The 18,666-nt window shown below is 35.0% G+C and overlaps 1 protein-coding gene and 1 non-coding gene across 2 annotated transcripts; both read right to left on the bottom strand.

Annotated features, from left to right (window-relative positions):
- Positions 1-5,408: 5,408 nt before the first annotated feature.
- TRNAG-GCC (transfer RNA glycine (anticodon GCC)) lies at positions 5,409-5,479 on the bottom strand. The gene has a single exon. It is a non-coding gene; the product is annotated as a tRNA-Gly (tRNA).
- A 7,191-nt stretch (positions 5,480-12,670) lies between these two features.
- LOC139100147 (uncharacterized) lies at positions 12,671-13,560 on the bottom strand. The gene is made up of 2 exons (XM_070652751.1): positions 13,404-13,560; positions 12,671-13,263 (listed from the first exon to the last, which is right to left on the bottom strand). Exons 1-2 carry the CDS (start codon positions 13,467-13,469, stop codon positions 12,772-12,774), a joined length of 558 nt encoding a protein of 185 aa, XP_070508852.1. The 5' UTR covers positions 13,470-13,560; the 3' UTR covers positions 12,671-12,771.
- Positions 13,561-18,666: the final 5,106 nt, after the last annotated feature.

The raw sequence follows: 18,666 nt of genomic DNA, 5'->3' as shown, positions 1-18,666 counted from the left end.
AAATAACAAGAAGAAAATTGATAATGCAGAACTGCTGCAAAGTCTTCATTTGTATTCATGTTTTGCGATTATTTTCATTAGTCATCGAATTAGTGGAATGAGTAAGTTATTAATAGAAGAAAGAAACGTGAAGGAAACAGCAATAAATAAAGTTTTGAATGTGATACTAATGAACATCAAGTTTGTGTCTTAGTTCCATTTCAAGTTCAATGACTATTAAGTATCGATTAAGGATATTGAAAAATGAAACTAAATTGTGTCGTTGTAATTTAAATTTTTGAAACCCGTTAAATTTTGAAATTCAAAAATTTGAATTTTTAGAAACCGTTAAAATTTGAATTTTTGGAAACCCAGAAATTTTAAATTTTTGAAGATCGTTAAATTTTGAATTTTTGATGACCGTAAAATTTTGAACTTTTGAAAACCGTTAAATTTTGAATTTTTGAAAACCGTTAAATTTTGAATTTTTGAAAACTGCTAAAATTTGAATTTTCGAAGACCGTTAAAACTTGATTTTTTTTTAAAAAAATTAAAATCAATAAAAATTCAATAAAAAGTCACAAAACTGCAACAAATTCAATTCCAAAAGTTCACTAACTTCATGCCTGCAAAACATCACATCAGAAAGTCATTAACTATCATGACAAATAGTTTGTCTGTATTTAAATATCCATACAAAAAGTTGTAAACTAATTGAAATTCTGCACATGGAAAAAGAGAAGTTCCAGTTGTAATTTTAATAGCTTTAAGGTCAATATTCTCACTATTTTTCACTTAATATGTCACGAATGATAAACTTAACCTGAAATTAATTGGTCTGGAAGTTCAATTAAGTTTTGTAATAAATTTTTGAAGTTTTTTTTGGATTTTTTTGAATTTTTTGCAAACTGTTAGGCAGTGTTGGACAACCTGTGTGCCGCGGTACACTAGTATGACATGAATATTATGGTTAATGCGGTTTAGAGTCACAGATTTAGAATATAGACTCGATCAGATGGTATATCCCAGTGGTGCACAACCTTTTTTGTACCATGGCCCACCATGATGACCCACCTTTGACAAAAACCGCACACGTCGTACGGTTCGGTAAATTCATGGCAATTTTCAACAATTATTGACGTCCAACTAGTGTCCCGCAGCACAAAGGTTTCCCACAACTGCCATAAACATCAAAAAATCTCCAAAAAAAACTTCCCAAACAATAACCATAAATTCAAAACTTTTTCAAATGAATTTCCTCTTAAAATTCATCAATTTTGAGGTTTTGTTGTTGAAGTCGTTTGAAGTTCCCATAAAGTTGCCGTAAGTAAGTGGCTAGAGGACATAAATTTTGCAAACAAATTGCAAACATTTCCTTTATTTTTTCATGTTTTTTTTGAGAAGTTATTTCTGTTGAGGTTTATGAGGATACATGTTGAGGTATAAGAAGAAATTTATGGGAACTTCCTTAATGTTTTTAGTTATTTATGCATTTAAATAAGATAAGATTGTTGAAAAATAAGGAAAAAAGATGGCAAATTTTGTATTAAAATTGGGTAATGAGATGCAGCTTATGTAGGATGTTCAGAACATGTTTTTGGAGTCGGAATTGTAGGAAAATTTGCATAATTTTATGAGAAATTTGCATGAAAAATTGAATAAATTGCAGATGCACCCCAGGAGGGGGGGGGGGGGGGGGGCCCCCCAAAAAAACAATTATTATTTCCAATTTTTAAATTTTTTTCCTCACAAAATAATTTAAATTTTACTGCAAAAATAATGAATTTCAGTCTGAGAATTTGACTTTGACTCGACACATCATTTTTAGCTGTATTCAAAAATGTCAGACATATGTGAAAAATTTAAATATTAATATAGGTTGTCAGGAATGTTTTTCACATTTTGACACATGTTGGACATTTTTTTTGCTGCTGACTGAATTTATTAGTTGACCATGAAAATGTGTGTTTATTAATTTTTAAAAATGATGATTTGTGGTTTGGAATTTTTAAATGAGTTTTTAATGATATTTATAAAAATTGAAAAAATTTAAAAAGATTGAAAAAATTTAAAAAAATTTAAAAAATTGAAAAAATTGAAAAAATTGAAAAAATTGAAAAAATTGAAAAAATTGAAAAAATTGAAAAAATTGAAAAAATTGAAAAAATTGAAAAAATTGAAAAAATTGAAAAAATTGAAAAAATTGAAAAAATTGAAAAAATTGAAAAATTTAAAAAAATTTAAAAAATTGAAAAAATTGAAAAAATTGAAAAAATTGAAAAAATTGAAAAAATTGAAAAAATTGAAAAAATTGAAAAAATTGAAAAAATTGAAAAAATTGAAAAAATTGAAAAAATTGAAAAAATTGAAAAAATTGAAAAAACTGAAAAAATTGAAAAAATTGAAGAAATTGAAAAAATTGAAAAAATTTTAAAAAAAAATTAAAAAAAATTTTAAAAAATTAAAAAAAAAATTAAAAAAAATTTTAAAAATTAAAAAAAAATTGAAAAAATTGAAAAAAATAAAAAAATGAATAAAATTCAAAAATTGAGCAAATTTAAAAAATTTAAATTTTATAAAAAATGTTATTTATTCATCGAATTTCGAATCAATTTACGATTTATCTTAAATTTGTATTAATTTATCATCCCAAATCCATATACTCACCCAAAAGTAACCAAAAAATCATCAAAAAATACCCTAGACATGCCTGTCTGCTGCCAGATTTTGGATCGATAGACCAATTTCTGCTTTTTATATTTACTATCCAAATCGACTCCAAAATCCATCCAAATCCAACCAATTTATGCAAAACAATTCGAATTCATCTCAAAATCCATATCCAAACTCACAACACTAATGGATCATTATCAGCTCCTTATAATCAGCTTAGTTAGTATCAATGCTAGCTGACAATCAACTGAATTAATGTTCGACATGATTCGGATGTTTGAATCTGCAGTTTGTCAAGCTTATTGACAGCATTTATTATCCTTTTCTGTCACAAAAAGCATGAAATTTATGATCCGAATGGATGACTGATGATGTGTCTGGATATTTTCTGTGTTTTGTACAAAATGAAAAATTATCGGAAAAATGGGAAGATGATGATTAATTGAGGATGAATTCTGGATTTGATGGGGTAATTTTGAAGATTTTTTTGGGTTTCTTTGGGATTAATCTGTGAGGTTGAAGGGCTGGAGCGTAGTAAGGAACTGTTTTTGGGTTACAGCGCATTTAAGGCGACCATGAGGATAAATGAAGAGACGTAGAGTGAATTCCCGAATTTTAAGACAATTTTCCAAAATTTTTAATCAATTTTCACCAATTTCCAATTTGTCCCCCCTTAAAAACCCCAAAATTGACCCCAAAATACCCAAAACAGCCACCCAACCTCCACTAACACCCAACCATTCCAATTCTAATGCTTCAAAACATAACAAATGATCCAAATCGGCACCCAAAAATATTGAAGAATCCTCAATACCACATTAATCACGTCACTTTTTTAACAATAATCTAGAATGACAAAACAAAAAAACAGTCTAAAGAGATGCCGATGTCGATGATGATGACAATAAACATGGTCATTAAGTTAAGAAATGAGTGCTATAAATTATAACGAGTTGAATGAGTGTGCAGAAAATGATAGGATTGGATTTTTTTGGTTGCAAAAGGATTGGATATTATGAGCAATGGAGTGGGTCAAGCTGATGTGTAGCCACAGGACCCCCCGGAGCATCCCATCATGGAAATTTGAGGATTTTTGAGATTTTTTCATATTAAGTCATAGCAAATTGATGATTGTTCCTGAAAAGGGGGAAGTTAGGGGATTGATCAAACCCAAAGCCTTTACCCCACTCCCCTGAATACCCCTCTGTACCCAAACTTCAAACAGCCTCAACCAAAATACCCAAAAGACTAATTCATCAAATTTTATTCCTAATTTTCAATACAAAAATTATTTAATTTAGTAACAAATTAAGCCTTTATGTCACCAAAATATTTCAAATAAATTCAGCCGTCTGTCAATCCTAATAAAAATTATTCAAATATAAAATATTCTGTAGAAAATGATAACAATAACAGATTTTAAAATCCACAAAGTATTTGAGATTATTGTCAATAAAAATTCATTGTTATGGCTTTAATCGTGTCATTAATATAAATCTTAACAGATTAAGCTCTGCGGCACAATGAAAAAGCTTTGAAATGAGGATTTTTGTGGGGGATAAAAATTATTTTTTGAAATTAATTGTTAAAGTTTTTGGCAGCATTTTTTGGTAGAGAGTTGTGGAGACAGAGTGGGTTTGTTTGACAACCATGACACCATGACACCATGTGACCATGTGACCATGACACCATAGTACCATGCGATCATGACACAATGACACCATGACACTCTGACGATATTACACCATGACACAATGACACCATGTCACCATGTCACACGATGACACATTGACATCCTCAAACTCAGGCTTGACTTACATACAAAGACACCCAGACACCTTGAGGCTGGAAAGTCTTAATTTAGACATCGAAAATCTTTAATTACTTCTGTTAATTTGCCTCACAATTTTATCAATATTTCCATATTTTTTCCCATGCATATCCATTACATTCTGTCTAATAACGACATTTACATCCTCCAAAAATCCCCCAAAGAAACATCCAAAATCTTCTCTCATATCTAAATGTCAATCCAATAGCTCATCTCATTATAATTTATCATAAACGAAGATATCAGCATCATTAAGCTTATCTGCTGTCTTAACTCCTCTTTTTCACTTCCGAAATCTAATCTTCATCAACATCCCACACAGCAAATGACAGTAAAAGTTATTAAAATTGAGTCAATTTCAGTCTCGTCACACACACACAAAAATTATTAATCAGACTCTGTCAATATTTGGGTGAAAATGTAAAGATAAATAAGATTTTTTTGGGTGTTTTTGTGACATTAGAAGAGGTTGAAGAATTTGCTAAGTAAATTGTTGCTGCTTAATTACTTTTGAGGAGTTTTTGGAAAGTTTGGGATGATTTTTGGGATTCTTTTGATTTTAGTGTCATTGTGTTATGGTGTCATGGTGTCATGGTGTCGTGGTATGATGGTGTCAAGGTGACTTGATGTCCGGATTTCAAGGAGTCTAGTCAAGGTCAAGGTGCCATGGTGTCATAGTGTCGTAGTGTTATGGTGTCATGGTGTTATGGTGTCAGGGTGTCAGGGTGTTTTTAAATCTGAATGTCTGGGTGTCTTAGTCTCGGTCTCAGTCTCAGTCGCAGTCTCAGTCTCAATTTCAATCAACAGCCAATTCCGATTACCAGCAAATTTTTAACAAGAAGAGCAACATCATCATGTCACCAATTCATCATGTCGAACACCAAACTACAAAAAAAAATTGCAAAAAAAAAATCTTCAATTTTACTGCATTGTCCGGGAATCGAACCCGGGTCGTCCGCGTGGCAGGCGAACATTCTACCACTGAACCAACAATGCGTGTTAATTGATTGAATTCATTTTGGCACAATCGTCTATTTTAGTTTCATAGATGTGTTATCTTTTTCTTAGTTTTGATAAGGATATGTGTGTTAAGTTGGAATTCTAATGCTTTGGGGTGCTGTGAAGATGAAGATTGATTTGGAGTGTAAATGGCGTGTTGCTGAGCATGATGGCTTGATGGTGTCGCTGAGTTACATTTTAAGACTATTTGCTGTCTTCTTTAGCTCGAATAAAGAGTCTTGGAAGACATACGATGTAGATTCAGATCAGGCAGGCTTGTCAGGCTAGTCACGTCTGATCTTATGCCCGGATTTCATGAATCTGACCCCAGTTTATGACCATACTGTTCTAAGGTCAGATTTTTCCCATTTTCTACGCCATATGCTCTCATAAGCACAATCTAAGGAAGTTCATGAATCTCAATAGATCTCTACATCCACCAAATCAACCAAGTAATGTCTATCCGTACATGAAATGTAATGGAAATTGAAATTTTTAAGAGAACTATGCTCGCTGCTCTTCTTCTTCTTAATCTAAAATTAGAAACATTTCAATTTTTTTCATTTTTTTTTTCTCATCCACATGTTGATAATCTTCTTCTTACTCTTCTGTACATCTGTAAAATAAGCGATACATCTTCGGAATGTGTGGTTCAAATGTATATTATTATAAAAGTGTGTCAAAAATGATGATGTCGGTCGTGAAAGAATTTTTTTATGAAACACACATTTGTGGGTAATAATAACGATTAAATTAAATGGTAAATTAATTGACCGAGTAACACATGTTATGATCTATGTGGTTCATGGTTTATGGTGGTTACGTCTATTAACTTTAAATGCAAGTGGCATCCGTGTTGCTTGTGTATTGCTTGTTTGGGAGGGGTAGAGAAGAGTATGGAGGGGTAGAGATGCGTAGAGATGGGTAAAAAAAGGGAGGAAGCAGTAGGGAAGACTATAGAGAGGTAGGAAGGGATTAGAGAGGGATAGCGAGGGATAGGGACGGATAGGGAGGGATAGGGAGGGATAGGGAGGGATAGGGAGGGATAGGGAGGGATAGGGAGGGATAGGGAGGGATAGGGAGGGATAGGGAGGGATAGGGAGGGATAGGGAGGGATAGGGAGGGATAGGGAGGGATAGGGAGGAGTAGGAACGGCTAGAGAGGGGTAGGGAGAGCCAGAGAGACTCTGGAGGTCTATTACCCGAGCAGCACACTCTTCTCACTAGTGCAACGTTAACTCTACACACAAAATTGCTCCTACAGCACCACGCCAACTGATTTCAACCCATTTTTCACCCCAAAAAATCCAATTCACCATCCTGTGTTGCTCGGGTCAGTACCTAAAATTCCATTAATTCCATCTGCACTGTCCTCACAAACTGCAATCTTTCCAAACATTCCGGAACTTATTACATTCATCTTCGTTACATCCAATTATTAACTTCATGTTATTTACTTCCTACTCTTCTACTTATTGCATCCATAATTTCCAATATCCTGCAATTTAATTTACATATTTCAACAACTATTCAATCAGTAAACATTCCGGAAATTTAATTTGTAGATTGTATCAACAAGACGTCAATCAAAACATCCAGAAATCTTCTATTAAGCTTCAAGCATTTCAAGCTTGATTTGTAAACATTTACAGTGAACTATGTGTCAGTTATCGCTGTGACACTCAGTGTATTGGATTAAGTCTACTGAATAAAGAGTAGTTTTTATTGTAAATTTTTCAGAATTTCAACACCTTGGAGTGCTGTTCACCTTGAACTTGAGCCCGGAAGGTATATGAACTTAGAAATGTTTGTGAATTTGGTTCCATTTTGAGCAAGTCGAGCTGAGCAATTTGAGCAAGTCGAGCTGTGCAATTTGAGCAAGTCGAGCTGAGCAATCTGAGCAAGTCGAGCTGAGCAATTTGAGCAAGTCGAGCTGTGCAATTTGAGCAAGTCGAGCTGAACAAATTGAGCAAATCATGCTGAGCAAGTTGAGCTGGGCAAAACCGAACTGAGCAAGTCGAGCTGATCAAGTCGAGCTGAGTAAGTCAAGTTGGGGAAGCTGAGCTGAGCACTTTCAAGTCCTATTGTCAAGCCTAAGGTCCTATTGACGACCACCTCTACATCATGTGCCTTCCGGGTCATACCTTCCTATCCAAAACTCAATAAACGAACAATCCCAAAACCTGTTCAGCATCGATTTCACGAGCACCCTTCAATTGGCTGATTGATAAAAACTTGAAGATATCTATCTTAAATTAAATTGGATTAAAGTCAATCAAATGAAAAAAAGGAAGGAACGTAAAAAATTGTTTCTTTTTTTACTTAAAGTCTTCGTTTATTTCTTCTATTTTTTTTTTTTGGTTTGAAAGTTGATCAAGAATTTCAGGCACGGGTAGTCATTGGGCATCAGGCATTTTCTCATTTTGACTGTGAAAATTAAGGAAAAAGCTTTAAAATGGCTTTAAGATTGCTGAACAGGACAACGTGGTCGGTAGGGTGCTGCTGCGTCGCTATATCAACGGTTCCAATGCGAATCCGTGTTCTGTGCTGCTCGGTCTCATCCAGCACAATTCCCTCACATTTTATCATATTTTTTATGTCATTTTAATGCATCAAGGTGCTCATAAGCTCATAAGTTGTTCCTCATATCTCACATATGTGACAATAAATCATGTCAATATACTCACTGTGCATATGTAAAGCTGTTGCTGTTAACGCTTTTACATGCGCGCAATTATCCATCAACATTTTTTCAAGATAAAAAAAAGGATTAAACTGTCGATGCAAAGTTCTGATGCACCTTTTACGTTTACGATAATGCATTTAAATCATGTTACGACATGCTGCATAAATATGTGAAATGGAAGGAGTTAATGAGATTTATTTGAAAAGTGTGCTTGATGTTTGCTTAAATGTGAATAAAGTGCTGTAGAACGTGACGGTTGATTGTGATGAAAATATTACAAATATAACTTTAGATGGGGGAATTACTACCTGTTATGGAATTGTGAGTCATGGACGACTTATTGGAATTTAGGGGTTCATAAGTCGAGCGGATCTCATAACTAGTTTGGGTCGAGCAGATGTCAAGATTAACTTGAGTCGAGCGGATGTCAAGACTAGCTTGGATCGAGCGAATCTCAAGAGTAGCTTGGGTCGAGCGTTTCTCAAGACTACCTTCGATCGAGCGGATTTCAAGACTAGCTTGGATCGAGCGAATGTCAATACTAGCTTGGGTCGAGCGGATGTCAAGACTAGCTTGGGTCGAGCGACATTCAAAACTAGCTTTAATCGATCAGTTCTCAAGATTAGCTCAAGTCGAGCGAAACTCATGACTAGCTTAAGTCGAGCGGATTTCAAGACTAGCTTGGGTCGAGCGGATGTTGAGACTAGCTTAAGTCGAGCGAATCTTAAGACTAGCTTGGGTCGAGCGGATGTCAAGACTAGCTTTGGTCGAGCGAATCTCAAGACAAACTTGGGTCGAGCCGATGTCAAGACTAGCTTTGGATCGAGCTGATGTCAAGACTAGCTTTGGATCGAGCTGATGTCAAGACTAGCTTGGGTCGAGCTGATGTCAAGACTAGCTTTGGATCGAGCTGATGTCAAGACTAGCTTGGGTCGAGCGGATGTCAAGACTAGCTTGGGTCGAGCGGATGTCTAGCGGAGGTCAAGAAAATCTTCGGTCAAGTGGAACTCCTCGAAAGCTTCTAAATTTCTCTATTCATTCCATTAATTACTAGCTATACACAACAGGAGCATTGCCAATACATCACTATTCATAGCTCTCATCAGTAACTACGCAAAAAATTCCCCTTAAATCTTCATTTTCTCAATTTGAATAATTTACCTTGATTACGACTTATTCTTATGCATAACTAAGAATCCCACTAGCAGAGAAATACCACAGAATTAATAAAGCACAAGATTCAATGCATTCACAAGAAATTTATTTCAATCATCTCAACTAAAAATCCCTCAAACTTAATTGAATTGAAGACATTTTTCAATCTAAAATTGGATCAGCAATGAAGCCAGCAAAGCTACATACAAAATTAATAAATTCCCAACATATTGTAAGGCAGCCTTAATAATACAAAAAAAGTCATTTCCACAACCAAGTTATAGAAATTAATTTTCATTGCCAATGTCAACCACAAATTCGGACGTCGATGTGGAAATCCCATCAGGAAATTTCATTTTGGATTTTTTTTAATGAATTGAAAAAAATTAAAAAGGATTATTTTTTTTTGTCATGCCATGATAGAGCATTCATGCCTTCCATGAATGAATTAAAAGTTTTCATGCTTTTGTAATTGTTGGAAGTAATTTTTATGAGTTGGTATGTAGGAGTGATTATAGATGTAGAACAAGACTTTTCTACGAGGCATGTAGAGTAATAAAGAGATGAGAAAGTTGGGAATTTTTTGAGCGACTGAGTGAGTCGAGCATTTTTTGAGCTAAGCTGGGCAAACTCGAGTAGAAAAGTTGTGCTGTTCTCGGCAAATCGAGCTGTTCTCGGTAAGTCGAGCTAAGCTAAGCAAGTCGAGCTGAGCTTGGCAAGTCGAGCTTAGCATGGCAATTGGAGCTGAGCTTGGCAAGTGGAGCTGAGCTTGGCAAGTCGAGCTGAGCATGGCAATTGAAGCTGAACTTGGCAAGTCGAGCTGAGCTTGGCAAGTCGAGCTGAGCATGGCAATTGGAACTGAGCTTGGCAAATCGAGCTGAGCTTGGCAAGTTGAGCAGAGCTTGGCAATTGGAGCTGAGCTTGGCAAGTGGAGCTGAGCTTGGCAAGTCGAGCTGAGCATGGCAATTGAAGCTGAACTTGGCAAGTCGAGCTGAGCTTGGCAATTGGAGCTGAGCTTGGCAAGTGGAGCTGAGCTTGGCAAGTCGAGCTGAGCATGGCAATTGGAGCTGAACTTGGCAAGTCGAGCTGAGCTTGGCAAGTCGAGCTGAGCATGGCAATTGGAGCTGAGCTTGGCAAATCGAGCTGAGCTTGGCAAGTGGAGCTGAACTTGGCAAGTCGAGCTGAGCTTGGCAATTGGAGCTGAACTTGGCAAGTCGAGCTGAGCTTGGCATGTGGAGCTAAGCTAAGCAAGTCGAGCTGAGCTTGGAAAGTCGAGCTTAGCATGGCAATTGGAGCTGAACTTGGCAAGTCGAGCTGAGCTTGGCAATTGGAGCTGAGCTTGGCAAATCAAGCTAAGCTTTGCAAGTGGAGCTGACGCTAGACAAGTCGAGCTGAGCTAGACAAGTCCAGCTGAGCTTGGCAAGTCGAGCTGAACTAGACAAGTCGAGCTGAGCTAGGCAAATCGAGCTTTTGGAGCATAGCCAAGCAAAACAGCCACGACAGCTTCTCAAAACTCCCAACTTAACTTCAATTTTCCAGCACTTACCGCATAATACCAAATCATTCTTATTATTTCTTACAAATTCCTTACACATGTCTCATTTTGGAACACTTAACATTTATTGCTGATTAAATTTGTCTCTGAATTTTTTTCTTTTTTTTTCAAATTTTTCTCTGCTCATATTTTATATTAAATTATAATGTCAATAAAAAGAAAAGTTTTCTTGTTCGTTTGTGAGAATTTTTGCGGCAACGACAGTGCGTGTGTTTGCAAAATGTTGTAAGAATATTGATGTGATTTCTGTGTTACTTGCGTTTTTTTGTTGGAGAAGAACTGAATTTTTGGAAGCGGAAAATTTAAATTGTTTTGAAATTTGGGGAGGGTTTTGGGAGTTACGGAACGCTTCGCTCGTCCTTTGTTCCAACTTCGCTCATCTTTTGTTCCAGCTTCGCTCATCTTTTGCTCCAGCTTCGGTCATCTTTTGTTCCAGCTTCGCTCATCTTTTGTTCCAGCTTCGCTCATTCTTTGTTCCACCTTCGCTCATCCTTGGTTCCACCTTCGCTCGTCCTTCCCACATTCACGCTCATTCACGTGGACCATCATCCACCATGATTCCTCGTTCCTCAACTCCAAAACTCCATCAGACATCCCCAAAATCACTCCAACATTCTTACTCCCAAATTTGATTAAATAATTCATCAAAAAAAAAAATTAAAAAATTTCACTCAAAATTCCAAAATTAATTCAAAAAAAAAATTCCATCATCCAACCTACCTCAATATCCGTTCAAGTCTGCAAATAAAAATAGATAATATAAAAATGCCAAGCATACCATGAGAATCTGTAAATGCCACACTTTTACTTTTTCCCCCATAAATTTTTCAATTTTTTGAAATCTTTCGGTGCGATATTTTTAAGGCAGACGAGGAAAAAAAGTTTTTTTCTTCTCCTGAACTGGATATTTTTAGTTCCTATGGATTTTTTTGGTGCTGTGTCAACAACTTTATTCTTGAGTGGAGGCGATAAAATATTTTAATTTTAATTCTTGTTGAAGATTGAAGTTTTTTTTACGGATTTTATTAAGAATTTTTACAAATTTTCTAGGAATTAATTGGGTAGGAATGCTTAGGGTGGTAGGAGAGGGATAAGGAAGTGAAGGTTGAGGAATGAGTAAGGCTCAATTTGAGATAGTTGCCATATGAATGATGGTTTTACTAGGGGCACATCCAGAGGGATCGTTTGAAAGGTACACACTTGGCATTTGGTCAGTTTCAGAGTTAAACTTCTTACTTCTTACTTACTTCCGTGGCTGGGACGGAGGAGGGTCTATTGCAGCGTTTCAAGAACTTCTGTAGTCAGCTCTATCTTTCAATAAGTTCTGCCAATTGGGGATAATGAGAACTATACCGTCCTTATCAACACATCCAATCCTAGAGTCTGACTTCGGCTTTCCCATTACCCCTATCCATCCAGGTATGCACTTACTTACTTACTGGAACCACGCTCCGACTTGAAGCCTAGGTTGCTACAAAAGGCTTTCCATCTGACTCTGTTGCTGGCTGTATCACAAAACTTGTACAAATTCTCAGTTTTGACATCTAACTGGCAACGTGGTATATTGTTGATGTCAAACCTTCCCCCCACCCCTTGGTTCCATTTGAAGGATTTTTAAGGATTATTTCTGTTTTTGTTGAAAAATATGTGTCGATAAGTCACTGAAAGCCTTTGTCAATCTTATCATTTGTCAATAAATAATTTAAACTAATTTAAAATGCACAAGTTATGTATTAAAAGGCTGATAAGGAACAGAGATAAGATATCCAATTGAAAGTCCTTTACACATGCAATTACGAAATTATTAAAAATTTAAGACTTTTTTTATTCAAAATTTTCGATTTTTTATATACAAAATTCCAAAATATCCCATCCAATAAAATCATTCAACAGCTCATGGACATGGCTTGTCAGGATCGCATCGACAAAAGTTACCAAAGCATGTATTTGAGCATCTTTCAGCACATCCACATCTAGCTACACAGTCACTTGGTGGGAATGGACAGACAAGTGGCGGTTCAGCACATTGGCATGGATCCATACATTCACATGTATCAGCTTCGGCATTAAAAACTTGACAATTTCTGGAACATCCACAAATGTCAACACAACTGGTACAGGCAAATGGACACTGATCAATTTCATCATTGCAGGTGCAACGACCTCCTTCACAAAGGCACTTATCCGTACATCCACAATTAGCCTCACAGTCAGCTTCATCAAATGGGCACTGCCTGTTGTAATTGCATTGGCATTTACCCAGCAGGCATTCATACTGCTCTGGACACATGCATCGTTGTGCTTCAGGTGATGTAGTCTCGCAAGCTGTTGGACATGAGGACGGTACGGTCGGTGGAGTGTATCTTGTGGTTGTTTCTACGTTTGGCTGGAAATAAGGAGCAATTTGAGGGATTTTGGTCATAAAATGACAATTTTTTTGGTAACTTTTGAGGAATTCTGACGAAATTCATCTAATGGAGCCTGTTGAGGCTACCGAAGGAGCCTATTGAGGAACAATCCACTTACATTAACATCCTGAACCCCTTCAACCACCGCAACAGCCAACAAAAGTGACAAAATCAAAATTTTCATTTTTTACTGCAAATTTGACTTAATTTTCTTTATGGACTTTAGGTATGAATTGCTAAAATTGAACTGAAAATTGAGTTGCATTTGACATCAACTTTTATTTAATCAATTAATTTGAAATTTTTATCAGTTATTTGCGTATTTTGTCTAAATTCTTTTTATCATTGTATTTTGCAACTGATAAAGTAGATTTAAATTTAATCTTTTAATAAAATGATAAAAAAAGTAAAATGCACAAATAAAATTTGACCTAGAAATTTGGAAAACAAAGTGCTGAAAAAAGTGGAACAATCATGAAAAGTCCAGATTCGGATTAGATCTGGCACCATGGCAGAGTCATGCCAGACCCGGATTAGATCTGGCATGATGGCAGAGTTACACCAGATTCGGATTAGATCTGGCTTCATGGCAGAGTCAAGCCAGATTCGGATTAGATCTGGCACCATGGCAGAGTTACGCCAGATTCGGATTAGATCTGGCATCATGGCAGATTCATGCCAGATTCGGATTAGATCTGGCACAATGGCAGAGTCATACCAGATTCGGATTAGATCTGGCATCATGGAACAATCTCCTTAAACTTCCAATTCTCAGCCCACAACTTTCACTTCCATTACATATCAAATTCCAATTATATCCTCCAAATCGAATACAAACAGCAGTTCCAATATTGATAATCCTACGAAAAAAATTATTCACGTTGAAAATCAAGGAAATGTCAAACGTGCGACGACAATTTGTCGCGACCTTTTTTTTTATTTTAATGTCGAATCTTTGCGACCTGCTTTTAATGTCGTTTTGGAATTGAAGTCTTAAGTGCAGAATCAGAATTGAGGACTATTTTTTGTGCGTCATTTTAGATTCGTGGAAATCAAAAATAAATAAGATTTGAGATGTTGATAAAGAAGCTGCAATGTTGACTGCTGACAGTTGACTTTGAACATTAAAAAGCTCTTAAAATGAGCAATAAATTTCAATATTTTTCATTTAATTTAACAGAAATTATGTTATGGACCATTAACTTACTTAATCACTTCTCGGTTGTCCGAAAATTGTGTTTTTGGATTTTTTTCACTTTTTAATATATTTTGTGGCTTTATGCTGTGGCTATATAGAAGGAATTAATGGAGCAGAGAATTAATAAATTAGAGATTAAAAAAGTGATTTGAACTCAGTTAAAAATTGGGTCATTTACAGCTTGAACAGCAAAACATGTTCTAATATGGAATACTCGATACTCCATACGGAACTCGAGTCTATCCTAGAAGCTGGAAGATCTTGCTAGGAGAGCACTAAGCCGTCGTATTCACTTAGTCGTCGGATATAAAGGTGATGGACATAAAGTGGCTCTGACAGTGTCAATCTCGGTCTCTTGATTTGTCAAGAATCTTGTACCCTGCGTCTCAGTCTCTGTCCCTATCCTGGTCCCATTTCCTTGTCCCGGTCTCGGTGTTGGACTTGAAAATTGGTCGAAACCTAATGAGCAGTGCTTTTTTGTGTCTTAATTCACGATTATCTGATAAAATTAACAATCCTTAGTGAAATAGGCTGCAACTAATCGACTTGATGCGCTTTAGATGCACATATCTGCAACTATCTACTGAAATTCAGATTTGGCAGGACTTTGGGTATTTGGACTTCATAGAGGCACCTCTACATTGGAGTTCTGACTACTCTGCTGGTACTTATAGCTCGTCCAACTCAACAAATCTACAATTTCAAACAAATTCTTCCAAAAACCTCCAATAAATCCCTCCCAAATCAGTTCATTGACTTCTCAACCTCAAAAAGAAAACAAAGAAACCTCAAAAAAGAAGTCAACGACATTTTCGATTCCTTTTTAAATTCACATTCATTTTTCCATCTCCAAGTCTGTGCCTAAAAACACACAAAATACATACCAGATCGTCTACTTATTCCAATTTTCGTCACAAACTCACTGATCTGAATACAATTTTCACACCAAAAAGATATAAGGTACGAAATAAATTATTTCTTTCTATGCAGATTGATTGTGGATTATTGGATGTGATTTTGGAAAAAGGAATAAAAAATTGGAAATTTTTGGACTTTTTGATTTAAGAATTGAAGCTAAAATAGCCTTTAAGGGTACATTTAGGGAGGGTAGAGGGGGAAGATTGGGAAAGATGGGACGAGGAGGAATGAGGAGGGACGAGGAGGGACGAGGAGGGACGAGGAGGGACGATGAGGGACGAGGAGGGACGAGGAGGGACGAGGAGGGACGAGGAGGGACGAGGAGGGACGAGGAGGGACGAGGAGGGACGAGGAGGGACGAGGAGGGACGAGGAGGGACGAGGAGGGACGAGGAAAGACGAGATGTGAGCATGAGAAAGGAAGGAATGGATCATACCCTTACAGAATAAGCCAACAGCCCCCAATTCAGTACCTGCCCTTCATGACAAATCTCTCAAATCAAATCCAACACCCAAAATCTCCATCCATAAATCACAGACCTAACCACCTACCGAGCAACCCCAAAAAAAGCACTAAATTCATCTAAAAAATCAGATTTCAATTCCAAACACACAAAAAAATGGCAATAAATTATTCAAAAAACATATAAAAAGTCGACACTTTTTCGGATCATAATTCATCTCACATGTTCCTTCCACAGGATGTAACTTGCTGCTGTCTTTTGATTTTCTTAACCTTGAAATAAAGAAAAAAGGAATTAATATCAATTTTGGTGCCTTTTACGGATGGGAAAGGAAATATAATTGTAATTTTATTGCTTGTCATCAAAGAGATTTGAAGGTTTTTTGTATGTCGGTTAGGGGGACCATTCGTGAGTTACGTAGCTCTAGGAATAGCCCTATACCCCACCCCACATCTGTGTCCAAAATTTGGAATTTGGAATAAAATTGATAGGATTAGGGAGGAACGGAAGAGGGGGTTGGTGGGTTACTAAGGGTTACGTAATTTACGAATAAGTCTTAAATAGGATCTGATGACAAAAAATGTCTTTTTTTTTTTGTTTGCTTTTTTTTGTGAAATTGTAGACGATTTGATATGGGATATAAAAGAAAAGTACAAAAAATTGAGATTTTCAGATGAAAAATTTCTTGTTTAAAGATAAACATGATAACAATTTTAATATTGCTTTATTTGAAAATAAATATTTAAAAAATTAAAATATATTTTTTTTGATATTAAATTTCTAGAATCTAAAAATTTCTAGAATTTAGAATTAAAAGATTTAAAAAATTCAGAAAATCGAAAAAAATTAAAAGAAAAAAAAATTATAAAAATTTAAAAATTTTTAAAATATTTGAAAAAAAAATTAAAAATTAAAGCAATTAATTTTGAATTTTTTTTTTATTATTTTAAATTTATGTTATGAATTTTATAACTTAAAATTCAATTTTTTTTTTTTTTATAACTTAAAATTCAATTAAAAATCAAAATTTTTAAAATTTAAATAAATTTTCACAGAAATTTAAATTAAGTAACCAAAAAAGACAATTTTGTCAATTTTATCTAAAATTTGTTCATTATTTTAATGTCAATATTTACGCAATGTATTTTCACTTTATTGCTTACAAATGGATTTATTTTCTCTGTGCTCATTTCTGAAAATTGAAGATAAAAAAAACCGAAAAATTACAGAAAAAATTGGAAAAAATAAGAAAAAATTAATTTATGCTGTGTTGAGTGCTTGCACGTGCAATGAGTGAAATTTAAGAAAATTCTTGGAAAAATTACTTTAAAAATTGGTTTTTTGGTTTTGTTAATTTTAAAGGTAGTAATTGAGAATTTAAAATTGAATTTAAAAGGAAATTATATGAAAATTATTGATTTTAAAAATTCTAAATATGAAAAAATTTGGATTAATTTTTTATTAATTAATATGGAAAAATTTAAAAATTTTCAATTTCAAAAATAAGTGAATTTAAAAAATATTTTAAACTTTTAATAAAATTACCTTAATTTAATTTTAAAAATAAAAAAAAATTAAAAATTATTATAAAATATGAAAAAAAAATTTAATTTTAATTAATAATTTTAAAAATTTGCATGTATATTGAATTGTTTAAAATTGAAAATTCCATTATAATTAAAAACTTTCCAATAATAAAAAATTCAATTTTAAAATGCAAATTTCAGCATTGCTGCCCTGATCGAACTCAATTTCAATTTGTTCTGATGTAAAGTGACAAAACATTATTTTATAAGATATAAGTAAGGGTTGAGGAAAAGTTCAAGGGGAAAACAAGACAATGAAAAACAATTTTAAATTGGAAAAAAATTTCCACAAATTTTCCATTTTCTTTCTTTAAAGTTTTGGTTCCGAGTGACACAAAATGAATATGGAATCCATGATTGGACTCATATGGAGCACAGGGTTGCATGTAGAGATTGACCCCTAGACCACCATACCCTCATACCCCCGATACCCCTACCCTCCCCCAAATTCCCTCAATTTATTCAAAATTCTTCAATTTTTTAACGTTTTTTGAGTCAAAAATCGCATAAAAAATCCCAAAAGTTCTGGCTGCACCCCTGACTAACCCACTCTACAGCAGAGCCATCTTAGCATGTGTCACTCGGGTATATACAACACTTCATCTTGTCCCCCATCCCCTAATCAATTTTTCCATCTTCTTTTCTTCAATTTTTTCCAATTTAAACCTTCATATTTCAACCATAAAATCAATAAATATTCAAACAAAACAGCATCTGTACCCCAAGATTGAATCCTCCCATGTTTCAACAGAAACCTCAATAAATATATCCATCCATAAGTCCATATTCATTCAACATCATAAACATTATTTACAGCAGTCATAATAATATTGCAAAGAAACCGCAATCATTGAGATTGAGAAAGAATCCACAAAAAATAAATCGAAAAAAAATCTCACATATGAGGAGGGATGGGGTTTGTTCGAAAATGGCGTCCAATTGGAGTGAATGAGGCTTTATCATAGAGTCATATTGGACTTAAACTGGATTTTCGATCAATTATCCGACTTCAAGGGTCATTTGTGTGACCAGAGGACAGTGTCGTACTGGCTTGATACCGAACCCACGATAAATGAAGATGTAGCGGGGCAGGGAAGGGTATTTGACCCCCAAACCCCTCCATTCTCATTGTTCAGAATGCACATGGCCTAGAATTGCCCGAAAATCCATCCTCAGGTCAACCTGACTCTAGCTTGAAGTCGGATTTCATCCAATC

Source organism: Chironomus tepperi, unplaced genomic scaffold (genome assembly GCF_022539635.2).
Source record: "Chironomus tepperi strain 1889 unplaced genomic scaffold, CSIRO-AGI_Ctep_v1 contig_58, whole genome shotgun sequence".
Taxonomy (NCBI): Eukaryota; Metazoa; Arthropoda; class Insecta; order Diptera; family Chironomidae; genus Chironomus; species Chironomus tepperi.
The sequence above is the reverse complement of the archived record's forward strand: the minus strand, read 5'-3'. Positions and strand labels throughout refer to the sequence as shown.

Coding starts and splice junctions, on each gene's coding strand:
- LOC139100147 (XM_070652751.1), bottom strand. CDS start 13,469: ATGAAAATTTTGATTTTGTCACTTTTGTTGGCTGTTGCGGTGGTTGAA. Junction 13,264..13,403: donor AAGGGGTTCAGGATGTTAAT/GTAAGTGGATTG, acceptor CCTTATTTCCAG/CCAAACGTAGAAACAACCAC.